At 51.3% G+C, this 14484-nt stretch overlaps 1 protein-coding gene across 6 annotated transcripts in view; it reads left to right on the forward strand.

Annotated features, from left to right (window-relative positions):
- The window catches only part of SLC43A2 (solute carrier family 43 member 2), a 63966-nt gene that overhangs the window by 28568 nt on the left and 20914 nt on the right, over positions 1 to 14484 (forward strand). For 5 of the 6 annotated variants that reach the window (XM_078154765.1, XM_021007023.2, XM_021007021.2 and 2 more), the window contains 4 exons: positions 9889 to 9981; positions 11340 to 11473; positions 11572 to 11774; positions 12380 to 12526. In XM_078154765.1, the coding sequence (XP_078010891.1) occupies positions 9889 to 9981; positions 11340 to 11473; positions 11572 to 11774; positions 12380 to 12526 (577 nt within the window). The remainder of the gene's footprint in view (positions 1 to 9888; positions 9982 to 11339; positions 11474 to 11571; positions 11775 to 12379; positions 12527 to 14484) is intronic. The other variant, XM_021007024.2, reaches the window with a different exon arrangement.

A 14484-nucleotide genomic window follows, 5' to 3' on the forward strand; every position in this document is an offset into this window, starting at 1 on the left:
GAAGGGGCCCGGTGAAGCTATGCTGGGAAGGGGTCCCAAGAAGTGGAGATGAGGAGAGAGGATGGTGTAGCCATGGTAAACGGGCATGGAGGGAGGAGCCAGGATGTTGGAGGCGGGAAAATGGTGAGGAGGCCTGTTGGATGGAAACAAGAATGCTCGAGGCCGAGGACAGTAAATAAATAAAAGGGTAGGAAGGCTGGCACTAGGCTCGGACAGGCACCCAAGGCCAAGCAGAGGTGTCTGTTTCTATTTTGCCCTGCAGACACTAGAGAGTCTTTGATGCTTCTTGATCAGACCTATGCTGGTCATTGTATGACCTCTGCCTATCACTCATCTTACAGATGAGGAAACTGAGTCAAACATGTGAAGTGAGTTGCTCAAAGTTCCACAGATAAACACTGAGCGAGGATTTGAACCCAGCACCTCTGATTCCAAATCTGGTCCTCTTTTCACTATGCCATGCTGCCTTTGCCTTTTTATTGTGGCTGTAAACCTCCTTTCTTGGACTCAGCCTGAGGTTTTGTGCCATTTATTAACTTGGGAGGTCTCTTCAGCTCACTATTATTAATATGTTATGGCATTGCAGATACTATAATTAGTTCTCACTAACTAAAGGCCTACGGGGCATACAGAGCACCTGCCATGCACTGTCTCCCCTACTGGCCTTCTGACCATCAGGGCCTTGTGGTCATCCTGGGCCTCATCTCTCCTGGGGCCTCCTTGAGCCTGGGGGTGGGGAGTCCCAAGAACCTGGACCGTGATCTCTGAGTCTCTGTGACCTTGGATACGTCACTGCACCCGGCTGAGCCTCAGTTTCTTCATCTTTCATACCGGGGTTGAACTACATGTTGTCTAAGTTGTCTCGTGAGAGGTACGACTGACTGAGAGACTTTGGGAAGGCCAGGGCTCAAGTCCCATCTTGGATGCTTGCTGGCTGCGTGATGCTGTGTAGGTCACTGGCCTCTCCATGCTCCAGGCAGCCCTACACTGCACAGAAGGTGCTGACCTGCGTTGGCAGAGAGGGTTTACTCACTCGGGAGTTCCCAGTCCATCTCTTTCCCTCTACTCAGGTGCTCAGCAGCCCTCTGGGATCGCGGGGCCAAGGTTTGCCATGGGGATGGGCCTTTCTGGGATGGAAGTCGTCCCGTCCGGAGTGTTTGCAGAGCTGCTGGGAGAGGGGCCAGGCTGGCTGTTTATTTTGCTCTGAGAAGGTCAGGCTGACTGTGCCTGTTTACAGCTCTCCAGAAGCTGCCTGCAAGGGAGTGAGTCACCGGCATTCCAGTGTGAACAGAGCCTGGGACAGACAGAACAGCCAGTCCCCAGGACGGGGGAGCTTGGGAGGGGGCAGGGGAGAAAGGAGTATCGAAAGCTCGGCTGATTCATCTCTGGCAAAGTCTGCTGACCTGGGCCTGAAGTGCCGGTGGCTCTGGGAAGTCACCAAAGACTCTGACAGAGCTACAAGTCTGGATGTGGGGATTCTAAGAAATCAGGAAGCAACTCCTGCTGAGTGGGTTCCTTTTGTGTCTGTGAGGCCCAGCCCAGCCTCTGACATCCCAGCAGGCACATGAAGCCTCCCCAGGCTATGGACGCAAGAGCTTGGGACCTCTAGCCCGAGTGTCTGTCCTCAGGGAATGTAGGCAGGGCTGGGGAACCTGCGGCCTTGAGGCCACGTGTGGCCCTCTAGATCCTCAAGTTCGGCCCTTTGACTGAATCCAAACCTCATAGAACAACTCACAAAATCATGGGCGGTTCTTGACCTTTTTTGTGCCACAGACCCCTTTTGGTGGGCTCGTGAAGCCTATGGACCCTTTCTCAGAAGAGTGGTGGGTTTCTTGTTTGCTTTTTAGATTTACAATTGAAGGAAATACTAGTTTTAGCCAGAGGTCAGTGAAGACAAGGCCATCATTTTCTTTCTCATCCAAGTTCACTAGCCCCCTGAAATCTGTCCTTAGCCCCGGGTGCCCCAGCTTCTTCTTAAGATGCTGCCCTGCATTGGGAGGGTTTTCTCATCTGCATTTTTCCTGTACCTAAGGACTAAGGCTCACTCTTTGTCCTCCTTTGCCTGATATATCCATAGACTGTAAGCTCCTTGAAGGCAGGAACTCTTTCATACCCCAGGGCTTAGCACTGCTGTTGTCCAGCAGTAGTGGGTGCTTAGTGTTTGTACGATTGCCTCACGGGAGGGCAGTCTTCAGTAAGGGAGGGCCAGGCCTGAGCGCTCTAGGTGAGAAGCAGATCACCTGGGAAGGCTGGGAGTGGGGGAGGGCAGAGAGGTCTGCCTGCACTGCCGAAGTGGGGAGGCTCCTCGCCGTTGTACAGACTGGTCCTTTTTGTTGACTGATGGTCAGTGGGTTTATAATTGAATTTTTTTTAAAGAGAGGTTTAGTGGAGGGGGCAAAGGAAGCCAGAGCAGATTTCAAAGCAAGGAAAGTGATCAGATTCCACCGAGCCACCCCAAGGGCCAGGTAAATTGGGGGTAATGGCCTCAGCGTCCAGTTCTTGGAGAGGGTTAAGGAATCAGCAGCATGTGGGAGGGGAGCCTTGGGGGCAGCCAGAAAGTTGTGATGGGGGGGACATCAGCTGTAAACCCTTCACCCCAGGCGCTTGGATCCCCATCGATCTGGGGCTGGAAGGGCCTCAGAGGCAGCTGGTCCAAATTCCTCATTTACTAGATGAGGAAATGAGGGCCAGGGACTTTCTTAAGGTCAGCCAGGCTCACAGGATCCTAGCTGTAGAGCTGCGAGGGGCCTGTGAGGCCCAGGCAGATCAAGAGACTTGCTTGAGGTTGTGGGAGTGGTGAAGCGTCAGGGGCAGGACTTGAACCCAGACCCTGTGCCTCCAGGGGAGGGGGCAGGTGGTGCCGGTGGTTCTTCTGTCTGACTCTTCTTGCTCTCAAGCTTTACTCTGCTTTCTGACTGGTCGGATGCTGCAGCCTGCTCCCACCCTGCCAGGTGTGGAATGGGTTGGCTGGGAAAGAGATTAAGAAAAGACAGAGGAGGGAGTTATGCTGGAGGGCTGCTGCTGGGTTAGGCCAGGCATAGAGATAGGGGAAAGTCAAGCGCACCCCCCCCCCACATACCCCTCCTCTTCTTCTTCCTTCTCCCTCCGAGGGGGTCTGTCTTGCTCTGGTCTTACACAGATGCTGGATAAAGACTGAAGAGGTAAGGTAGTGGGCCTGAGGCTTCCCTCACTTAGGTCACAGCTCCAGTGGTCACTTGAATCCCGGGTTCAGGTTGAGGCAAACCCGGCCTAAGCCTTATCTGCCACATGGGGAGGCAAAGGGCCACTTCCTCCCCATGGTGACTGTGGTCTGGAAGCGATCGGCTGGCTGCCAACCGCAGGATTGGGGGAACCTCTGTCTTAGGGCCTGTCTCCCCTTTTCCCCAGCCGCTTGTGGGGTGAAGGCCAAGACTGTGTGCAGGAGGTCCAGCCACTCCTGAGGCATGACAGTGCTCAGGGTGGCCATGTGCTAGGCCCACCTGCGGCCATCACTGGGCTGTTCAGCCACTGGGGAGGGGCACTTTGGTTAGCCCTGGATCTGGGCAGGTAGGGCCAGGGCTGGACCTGTAATGACACCAGCATCTCCCTGATAAAGGAACTTCCTGTGCCAATGCGATGACATTGTCTTCAGGAGCTGCCCAGGGTGCTTGGAGGTGAAGTGACTTGCCCACAGTCGCAGAGCCAGTATGGATGGGGCAGAAGCAGGCTTTGAACCCAGGTCTTCCTGGCTCTGAAGAGATCCAGCATGAATCTCTTACTGGGTATAAAAAGAAGCCTAGAGAGCCCATTTCTTCCTCTGTCCATGTGGCCCAGCTTGGACCCCCGACATGTGATAGGAAACCCTCGGAGCTTGAAGCTGTGCCACGGGCACACATCTGGGGATCATCCTACTGCTCAGCTGGATCTCAAGTCTCCTCCCTGACTCCTCTCCCTCTGCTGTGTTTCATAACAGCATCACACACCCAGAGCTGTTCTTCCCTTCCCGACATTCAGAGTTCACCTCTGAACCCTGAGGTGGTTATTGAAAGCACTGGCGATAGAGCTGCAGACTCAGGCACCGTGGGGGGAGGGATTAACCCATGAGCAGGCCCACTGGCCCCAAGTTCAGCCTTAAAGTAACAAGAGTTTAGAGCCCGACCCACAAACAGGACAGCACCAACCTGGTCACAGTGTGCTTGGCCAAGATGCAGAAAGGAGGGCGTCCCTGCGGTCGTGCTGGGGGAGGGGATGTGCAGATTCCAGGCTTCCTTGTATCCTGTGCCAGGATGAGGATGGACACATGGCAGAACAGAAGAGCACCCAGCCTAGGCTTGGGCAGAGCATGTCTTTACGTAGAGGAGGGGTAGGAATTCCTTCTGCTCCCTTCTCTTTGACCGATACCCATGGAACCCAGGCTGTTGAACCTGGGGGGCTTTTCTCTCCAGGTTTATATAAGTGTGATAAGTGTCTTAAAGGTGCTATTTTTTCTTTTTTTTTTTTGGGCAGTTGCGGTTAGGTAACTTGCCCAGGGCCACACAACTAGTGTCACATGTTGGGACTGAGGCTGGATTTGAACTCAGGTCCTCATGACTTCAGGGCTGGTGTTCCATCCACTGCGCCACCTAGCTGCCCCAAGGTGCTATTTTTTAAACTAGTATTGGGACGGCTGAATAGGAGAAGTGTTCCCCTACCAACGCCAGCACCCTGGGACAAAGGCCCCGTCTCTGCAGTCTCGTTGTGCATCTGGTTGTGCCTGTGCCCCGTGGGAGAAGGGAGACCAGCCTATCCGTGTGTCTCTGTGATGATTTTGGGGAAAACTCTGAGCCAGCTGCTCTTGGAGTTAACTCCTAGGGTGAATCATTCTGGGTAGTGAGAAGATTTTCCTGTCTTGCTTTTATATATCAAGAGGGGAAGCTGACCATGATCTTCAGGAAACCTTGGTGGCATTGTGAAATGCTGACATTGCTGTCTCCAAGGTCTTCTGTTGGGCCAAAATTGAAAGCAGTTTTTTTTCTGTGGTCTTGGCAGGTAGTTCCCCATTTTTCCAAATTTGAGGCCCTTCCCCACTTTTAATAAAATGATTTTTTATTTGAACATGATCAGCAACAAATACAAATATTCCAATATGCAAAGAATAAAAAAAGATTACAGGAAGCTGTGATTTACGATTTGTCCTTTAAAAGTGTGCATCAGATTTAGTAAGGTAGTAATGACGTTGCCCTTTCAGAACTTTTTTTTCTTCATTGTGTTTTTTAAAACGTTTTATTTCTGTGTGTTTCTTGTTTTCCCCTCTCTTTCACTTCCCATTAACTCACTTCCCCTCAAACGGAGATCCTCCCTTCAAGCAGATAAGTATGTCAAAGAAAACCCTTCCACCTATTGGCCACCTCTGAAAACGCGTCTCATTCTGCACCCCGAGGCCCTCAGCCAGGAGGTGGGAGGCACGCATGGTCCTTGCATCAATGAGCAATGCAGTCTTTCAGAGTCGTTTTCCTTTCTCTTCCTGTGATCACCATATCAGTTGTCTTCCTGGTTATTCTCACGTCCCTCTGCCTCAGTTCATAGAAGCCTTTGCAGTTTTCTTGGAATCCATCCTTTTGTTGTTTCTTACCGCACAGTAATATTCCCTTGCTACTTGAACTGTTCCTGAATCGATGGGCACCCACTTAGTTTCCATTTCTTTGGTACAAAAAAAAAAATGCTTCTACAAATATTTTTGTACATCTCTGTCTTTTCCTTCTCCCAGGAAGTTCTGGGTTCAAGTCCTGTCTCTGACATATCCTGGGGGCCTTTCTTTGTATCCCCAGTAGGGGACACATAGTAGGGGCTTCAATGCTTGTTGACCAACAGCTTCTCAGCATTCCACGCGTCTCTCTCTCTTTTATTTTTAGGAACATTTGGGTAGTAGTTTAGTATTTTCTGCATTTTTGTGTCCAGATTTTTTTTTCCATGTAAGGTACCTATGGTGAGAGATTATTTTTTTTAACCGAAGCACATTATCAGTTGTTCTATAGCTGTTGAGTCAAGATAGAAGGACAAACCCAATGCCTCAACATCTCACAAAGCAGGTGAATGTGTGCGAAATGGTTTCCAGTGTCTTTGAAACCAGCTCTTTTCAGGCAGGAAGCATGATGTTGAGAAACTCAAGTCACATGGCTCTATTTACGGTAGGATTCTACTCAGATCTTTAACACGATTACAGTAAATTTATGGGTTTCACTGTTTTCCCTTGCAGCCATTTCCTCCCACTTCCACTCATACAACCAAGCACACTTTACAAATGGCTTATTCTACCTTACCCTAAAAAAGCTTTCCTGCCTTTTGAAATCTTTGTAAGATACTCCTTACACTTCAGGGTTAAGGAGAGTATATACTTTTTGGCTTATCTCTTCTTCCAAATTTATTGGGTTAAGCTTTTGGTTAGATTCAGGTATCTTGTTCTGTGTTCTTTTACATGAGTGATTATACTTTCCCATTTTTACTAAGAAAATGAATGATTTTTGATTTTCTGTCATTTTGCCATTTTAGTGTGAAAATCTCAAAAGTGCATTTCTGGTTGTTATATAAGTATCAGTATTCAGGTAAATGTTTAACAATTGACTTTCAAAGATGCACATATGACATACTTTTAAGTTTAATCAGCATCAAGATTTTCTCCATCACTTTTTAAACTCAATAGAATTATACAAAAAATACAAAAAGCCCTGATTTGTACTGTTTGGCAATTTCTGAGGTATGGATGCTCACACTGAAATTTTAACAATTGGCTTTCTTTTTTTTTCTATTAATTTATTTCTTTTTAGTTTTCAACATTCACTTCCACAAGATTTTGAGTTCCAGATTTTCTCCCCATCTTATCCCACCCCCCACTCCAAGATAGCATGCACTCTGAATACCCCTTCCCCTAATCTGTTCTTCCTTCTATCTCCTCCACCTTCTCTTATCCCTTTCCCCTTCTATTTTCCTGTAGGGCAGGATAGATTTCTGTACATTGCGTGTATATCTTATTTCCCAGTTGCATGTGAAAACAGTTTTTAACATTTGTTTTTAAAACTTTGGGTTCCAAATTTTCTCCCTTCCTCCCTACCCACACACCCTCATTGAGAAGGCAAGCAACTCAGTACAGGTTATACATGTGTAGTCATGCAAAACACTTCCATAGTAGTCATGTTGTAAAAAACTAACTATATTTCCCTTCATCCTATCCTGCCCCCATTTGTTCTATTCTCTCTTTTCACTCTGTCCCTCCTCAGAAGTGTTTACTTCCGATTATCCCCTCCTCTAATTTGCCCTCCCCTCTCTCATCCCCCCTGTTCTCTTAACCCCTTCCCCCCTATTGTCCTGTAGGGTAAGATAGCTTTTCATACCCAATTGAATGTGTATGTTATTCCCTCCTTAAGTCAAATCCAATGAGAATAAGATTCACTCATTCCCTCTCACCTCCCCCCCACTTCCCTTCTACTGTAAAAGCTTTTTCTTGTCTGTTTTATGTGAGATAATATACCCCATTCAACCTCTCCCTTTCTCCTTCTCCCAGTATAATCCTCTCTCACCTCTTAATTTTATTTTTTAGATATCAATTCTTCATCATCTTTTTTTTTTCTTCAGCCAAAGACAGGGTTTATTAGAACATCTGTCATATTGGGCAGACTTTTAAAGAGTCTGAACATTAGTAAGCTATTGGCTAGATTGTAAGAATCTGAGCAGTGGCTACATTATAGAATCTAAGCACTTTAATGGAGACAAGATGGACTTTATATACAGAAAGACTGTGGGAAGGATCTAGGAGTGGACAAGTAGTTTGGGGTGACTGGAGGAGTTCACCCCTTCATCTTCAACTCACCCTGTGCCCTCTATCTGTCTATCTATCTATATATACATATATATTTTTTTCTCCTACAACTACCCTAATACTGACAAAGGTCTCATGAGTTACAAATATCATCTTTCCATGTAGGAATGTTCATAAGTCCCTTATGGTTTCTCTTTCCTGTTTACCTTTTCATGCTTTTGTTGAGTCTTGTATTTGAAAGTCGAATTTTCTATTCAGCTCTAGTCTTTTCATCAGGAATGCTTCAAGTCGTCCATTTTACTGAATGCCCATTTTTTTTCCCCAGAAGGATTATACTCAGTTTTGCTGGGTGGGTAATTCTTGGTTGTAATCCTATTTCCTTTCCCCTCTGGAATATCATATTCCAAGCCCTCTGGTTCCTTAATGTAGAAGTTGCTAAATCTTGTGTTATCCTGATTATGTTTCCAAAATACTTGAATTGTTTCTTTCTGGATGCTTGCAATATTTTCTCCTTGACATGGGAACTCTGGAACTTGGCTACAATATTCCTAGGAGTTTTCCTTTGGGAATTTTTTTCAGGAGACCTGGTCTTTGCCTGCGGGGCCCAGGCTGAACTGTGCTCCTCTCCCAGCCTGGTATGATAGACCTTTCCTGTCAACCATCCAGGTTGTCTTGGGCTGGAAATTTGTTTCACTCTTTTTGTGGGTTCTGCTGCTCTAGAATTTGTTTAGAGCCATTTTTTACAGGTATTTGGAGGGGAGGGGTTTAGGGGAGAGCTCAAGCAAGAAACTTTTACTCCGCCATCTTGGTTCCACCCTCCAGACGTCTCTTTTAAGGTCGAGAAAGAACAGGCCTCTATTAGCAGAGTGAGTTTCTTCATCAGAGAGTTCCCTGGACAAGTGAAATCCTAGCTCTAGGCCTTATCCCTGTCATCTTTAAAACAATTTTAATACTGTCTTTTGTTTTTATGATATCTTTATTTCCAAATATCTCTCCAATTGCTTCCCAGTGAACCATCTCTTGTAACAAAGAATGAAAAAGAACAAGAGTGGGTGGAGGGGGAAGCAGTTCAGCAAATCTAAGGGCACATCAGCTGAGTGGGACAGCGGATGCAGTATTCCACACCTCACCTTGGCTTGGGAAGCTTTTCCTCTGTCCTCTGGACGGGAGCTACAAAAACCCTCCCACCTGGGACAGGAGAGGAGAATGTGGGTAGATGGGGAGGGAGGGAGAGTGGAAAGGGGAGTTGCCCAGGCCTGACGCCCACCTCCTAGTTGGGCAGCTGGGTGGGAGTCTCCCAGAGTAGGGCGAGCCCCCACCCCGGAGCCCAACAGCCAAGTCCAGGTGAACCTGATGGAGCAGGAAGTGGCCCGCTGGGCTCCTGCTGTGACAAGAAGAGGGGAAGGGATACCTTCTCTCCTCTCCTGGGGCCAAGTTTGGTCATTATAATTACACTGTCCATATTAATTGCCCTTCCTCCTCGCCCTTCCGTGTATTGCTCTATCCTGCCTTATAGTTCCCAAATAAATGCTTTCTTATGAGCTGGCTCCCTTCGAAGAGAGGCCTCCAGCCCCACGCTGGTGTACTTAAGAGTTCTTGGTTTGCCTTGGTAACGGCCTAGGTCCCAAGGTCCTGCCTCGCTGGCACATAGCGGGGAGAGCTCAGCACGTGGCCTTGAGAGCCCGTCGGCCCCAACTGCCTGAGTCTGGGCAGGAATGGCTTTTAGCCCACAAACGGCGAGCCGTCTCTTGGGTTAGCTGCATCTGGGACAGGGAAGATGGCTGCAGCACAGTTGGGTCTACAAAGAGTTTTCCTTGCAGCAGGCCTGTGAGGTAGGCGGTGCCAAAGGACCACTGTGCCCTGTTTTCCAGAGGAAGAAACCGAGGCCCAGAGAAGTTAAGGAATACCAGCAGGAACCCCAGTGTCCTGCTTCCTTGTCCTCTGTGATTCTCTCAGGGCATTCACGCTGCCCCTCTGTCCTCGGGTCTGTAGCGGTTGAGGTCCAGGCCTCAGACGGGGGTGAGAGATGGTGCCTGGGCCCTTCCCGAGGAGGTCCTCCTTCTCTCTGCCTTCTGGCTGTTTTGCCTCCTAATCATGGCTTGACTTCTGTTTTCCAGCTGCCCAACATGTTCGGTGACCTTCGGTCCACGTTCATCGCTCTGATGATCGGCTCTTATGCCTCTTCTGCAGTGACTTTTCCAGCAGTCAAGGTGAGGCTTCACTCTGGGATCTGTGGGAGCGTGGGTTGTGGCAGGGAGTGTGCCCAAGCATGTGTGCTCTTGGCTCCCCTCCTGTGGCCCCTGCAGAAGGAAATAAATAACAGCAGGCCTTGGGCGGGCTGGCCCTGGTCCAGCAGGACACACCTGGGAACAGACGAGGCATGACTGATGTTCCTATAAAGTTTGCCAGCTGCCCTGAGCCTCACCATAGCCTTCTGAGGCAGGTGTTGGGGGTGTTATCCCCATTTTATAGAGGAGAAAACTGAGGCTCGGGGAAGTCTAGTGACCTAGCCAGGGTCACACAGCTTTAAGTGTGAAGAGTCAGGATTTGAGGCCTTCTCTTTCTCCGTGACCAGCACAGCAAGTGTGCAGGGCAAGGTGAGCAGTGGGAGGCCTGGCTGCTGGGTGCCTTTGCTTTGCTGTGCTTCTGAGGGCCTCTGGGCCTAATGTTGGTGTAAAGTCCCAGCTCCGGATCTGGCGCCACGGGAGTCCTCTGCCAAGTTGGTCCAGCTGTTTCCCCCATGAGCAGCAATTTGAATGTTTCTCAATCATACCAAGTCAGGGAGCAGAAAAACCCCAAATGAGCATCAGACTGCAGGGTGTCTCCTTGGGGTGCCTCCCGGGCCCCCTCTCCACCTCTGTTCCTTCTTCCTTGGCAGAAGCCACCCAGATCCCACCCTCTGGGGAGGCCGTGGTGGGAAGAAGGGGGCTTCCTAGGCCTTGAGCCCCTCCCCGCCTCCTGCTCCTAGCTCCACTGAGTCCCGGTGCTTTGGAATCCCAGCGGTCCCAGAGGAGGGCATGCCCCAGTCCAGAGCCCAGCAGCCTGGTCCAGGCGAACCTGGTGGGACAGAAAGTACCCCCACCCCTCTGGGTTCTAGGGGCTCCTGCTCAGGGGCCAGAGACGCTAGTGTCACGGTCCCAAACCCCTGCAATTACGGAGGAGGACACCGAGGTTCGGAAAGAGCGGTGTCTAGCCCCAGCAGTCGCTCGGGCCATTGGCCGCAGGGCAGGGTTTGCACCCCAGGCTCTGGCCACAGAGGTGGGGCTCCTGTCCAGTGGTGTGGCTGGTCCGGCTCTGCTATCTGGTGACCAGGCGCCTGCCTCTCCTTCTGTCTTCCTTTGTCTGCCCTGAGGCCTGCAGCGTCTTTCTCTGCCCTGGTTGCGGGATCATAGGTCTAGGTCCGGAGGCATCTAGTCTGAGCCCCCCATTTTACAGATGGGGACATTGTGGCTGAGAGTTGTCACTTGGCTGGTCAGTGTCAGAGGTGGGATTTGAACCCAGGTCTTGCTGATTTCAAGGCCAGCACATTACCCACCATACCACACTGTGGCTGTGATGTTTCTCCCAGGTGATCTATGACTTCGGGGTCTCCTTCATCATCATCCTGGTTGTCTGGGCCGGCTGTGCTGGGCTTGTTTTCCTGAACTGCTTCTTGAACTGGCCCCTGGAGCCTTTCCCGGGCCCAGAGGACATGGACTACACGTGAGTGGCGCTGGAGGGGCCTGTGGGTGGCGGATGGTGGGCCGAGACGCAGCAGGAGGCCTGTGTCAGGGCTGACCCTCCCCCTACACCTTGCACAGGGTGAAGATCAAGTTCAGCTGGCTGGGCTTTGACCACAAGATCACCGGGAAGCAGTTCTACAAGCAGGTGACCACGGTGGGCCGGCGCCTCAGTGTGGGCAGCTCCATGAAGCAGCCCAAGGAGCAGGCGGCCCTGCAGGAGGGCAACAAGCTTTGTCTGTCCACCATCGACCTGGAGGTGAAGTGTCAGCCGGATAGCACAGGTACTGAGGTCCTGGCCTCCCGGGCAGACGGGAGAGCAGAGGCGCCGGGGCCCAGGGGGGGCCAGGGAGTGCTCAAGGACACACGGAGCTAGAATTGGGGCTCCTGACTCCCACTGCAAAAGAGGCAGGGTAGTGTAGCGGTCAGAGCGCCGGCTTGGGAGCTGAGTCCTCCCTCTGAGTGTGACCAGGCAGCCCCCGAAATGCTGGGACAGATGAGGGGCCTATCTGGATGCATGGAGGGAGTGTACCTGCTGGGAGGTCCCTGTGTGGGTGAAGCCTCGGGGTTTCCTGGAGATGGATCTACAGATCCCCTCCGCAGGCCCATTATGGTCACCCGGCCTTGTTCCTGCCTTTCCTCTGAGCAGGGTAGCTGGCATCCATCAAGGCCCTTCCTGGCCCCCAAGCCCCATTTCTTTAAGGCCCTGGAGCTCTAACTTTAGCTGTAGAAGCTGGTCCAGCAAGCATCTATGAAGCTCCTTCTGTGTGCAGGACATAGAAACCACAGACGATCCCTCCTCCCAAGGAGAGGAGGCGGCCCCCCTGTGCTCCTGGGTGCCTGGGCATGTGTCGACCCTCCTGTCTGACTTGTCTGTGCTTCGCCCCAGCAGCCCCCTCCTTCATACACAGCGTGTTCAGCCCCATCCTCCTGCTCAGCCTGGTCACCATGTGCGTCACTCAGCTCCGTCTCATCTTCTACATGGGCGCCATGAACAGCATCCTCGAGTTCCTCTCCAGCGGCAGCCAGGAGGCAGGTGGGCCACAGGGAAACGTCGCTGGCACCCACTCTCCCGGCCCCCACCTGCCTGGGGGTGATGCCCTATCAGCTGACTCCCCCCCCCACCGAGGCAGGGGTGGGAGGGGCACCTCCTGACGCTCTGCTGACCACCTGGAATCCTTGCTGGTGCCCCCAGCCAGCAGGGCATTGAGTGGTTGAAATCAAGTCAGTGAGTCCGGCTCATCAAACCCAGCCTACCAGGTTCTGTCCTGCCTAGAATCAGGGAAGTGTGCTGAGGAGAGGTACAAGTGGGACATTTTTGCTATCTCTCTTCCTTTCTCTTTCTTCCCCTCTCTTGTTTTCTCTCTCCCCTTCTTTTTTCTTTCTCTCACTTTTTTTCCACTCTCTGCCTGTCTCTGTCTCGTCTCTCTCTGTGTCTCTCTGCCTTCTCCCCCTGCCCCTTCTCTCTTCCTTCCAGTAGGGAAAGGGTAGATGGTTTATCAGAGGCCAGCAGAAAAGCAGCCAGTGGGCCTAGTACGTAGCAGAGGGGCCAAATCGCACTTCAGCACTGAGAGTCCCTAAGGAAGCAGGAGGTGGGAGCTTCCGGAGGGAGATCTCCCTCACAGGTCTGGTAGCTCTGGCCTGGCCTTGTGTCCTGAGGGCCTGCCCTTGTGTTCTGAGGGCCTGCCCATCCTAGGATCACTTGGCCAAAGTCTGGGAATTGCTGAGTAGCTGCAGCTGCTGTTTGCCCTGTGTGCGAAGGTCCTGAACTGGGTAACAAGATGAGGCTGAGGTCCAGTTGGGACTTGTTAGCTGAAGTTTACAGAACTAAATGTGCAGACCCTAAGGCTGCTTTCACAAAACAGTGCGTGAGGTCTGCCGCAGCTGTCCAGAGGCATCCTCTTCATTAAATCCCGGTGGACAGAATCCGGGGCAACACTAAATGTGGTAGATGGGCGTGTGCAGGAAGGTTCTGTGGCAACCTCCTTGTTAGGACGCTACATGGTAGAGGCAGCCAGGTGGCACAGTGGTGAGAGTGCTGGGCCTGGCATTAGGAAGACTCGTGTTCAAATCCTGCCCCAGCTGCTTGCTAGCTGTATGACCCTGGACAGATCACTTTACCTGCCCAGGCCTCTGTTTTCTCACCTTAGAAACGACGTTCTCTGGTCCCTTGTGGCTCTAAAGCTGTGATCCTGGAGTCTTGCCCATTGCCTTAATTGCTCCAAACTGCTGGAACCGCGCTCTCCGCTGCAGAGGGCGGTTGGACCGGGCATTTTAAGGGATGCACAGGTTTCTATTTTCTTAGATCTGAAAAGGCCTTGGAGCTCATCTGGCCTGAGCCTCTCAGAGCCCTTAAGGGAAGGGTCAGAGGGTTTGCCTGAGGTCACACAGCTTGCTAGGGGCAGTGCCTGGACTAGAGCCCATGGCTTCTGACTCCCACGTCCAAGCTTTTCACTTTATGAGTGAGGCTGTGCGCAGGTCCTTTCTGCTTGAGGAAGGCCTGCCGTGGGAGATGCCTTGCTTTTAGAGCTCCCAGAGCTGCTTCCTCTTCTCCCTCCTTGTCTGTCCCCTGCCTCTCATTTCTGGGTGACTAAACCTGCTTCTCACAAAGGTGGCCCCCAGTCTCACTTCCCCTTGTTACTTCCCCTTCCCAGTCTTAGCCACTGTACTGATTCACCAGCACACGTGTGACGTAGGAGCCTGGCCTCATGTGGCTGGGTCAGCAGCAGCTTGGGAAAACAGGAGAAATGACCAAATTGCCCCTTGCCAGAATACGTGCTGGCACCTCAGCCATGGCCTGGAGGAGATTAGATGAATCTCAGATGCTTCTGCAGGGAGCTGTCTGTAGGTCAGGTCCTGAAGCACAGTATGGCATTGCCAAGCCTTAATCTGACCCATCTCCACCCCTCTCTTGTAAGCTTCTGAGATTTCTGGTACTAACCCCTTCCCTTTCTGCCTTTCTCCCTTTGCTCTCTTGATGCAGTGATGGCTACA

Source organism: Phascolarctos cinereus, unplaced genomic scaffold, assembly GCF_003287225.1.
Source record: "Phascolarctos cinereus isolate Bilbo 61053 unplaced genomic scaffold, phaCin_HiC Scaffold_5;HRSCAF=322, whole genome shotgun sequence".
In the NCBI taxonomy this organism is placed as follows: Eukaryota; Metazoa; Chordata; class Mammalia; order Diprotodontia; family Phascolarctidae; genus Phascolarctos; species Phascolarctos cinereus.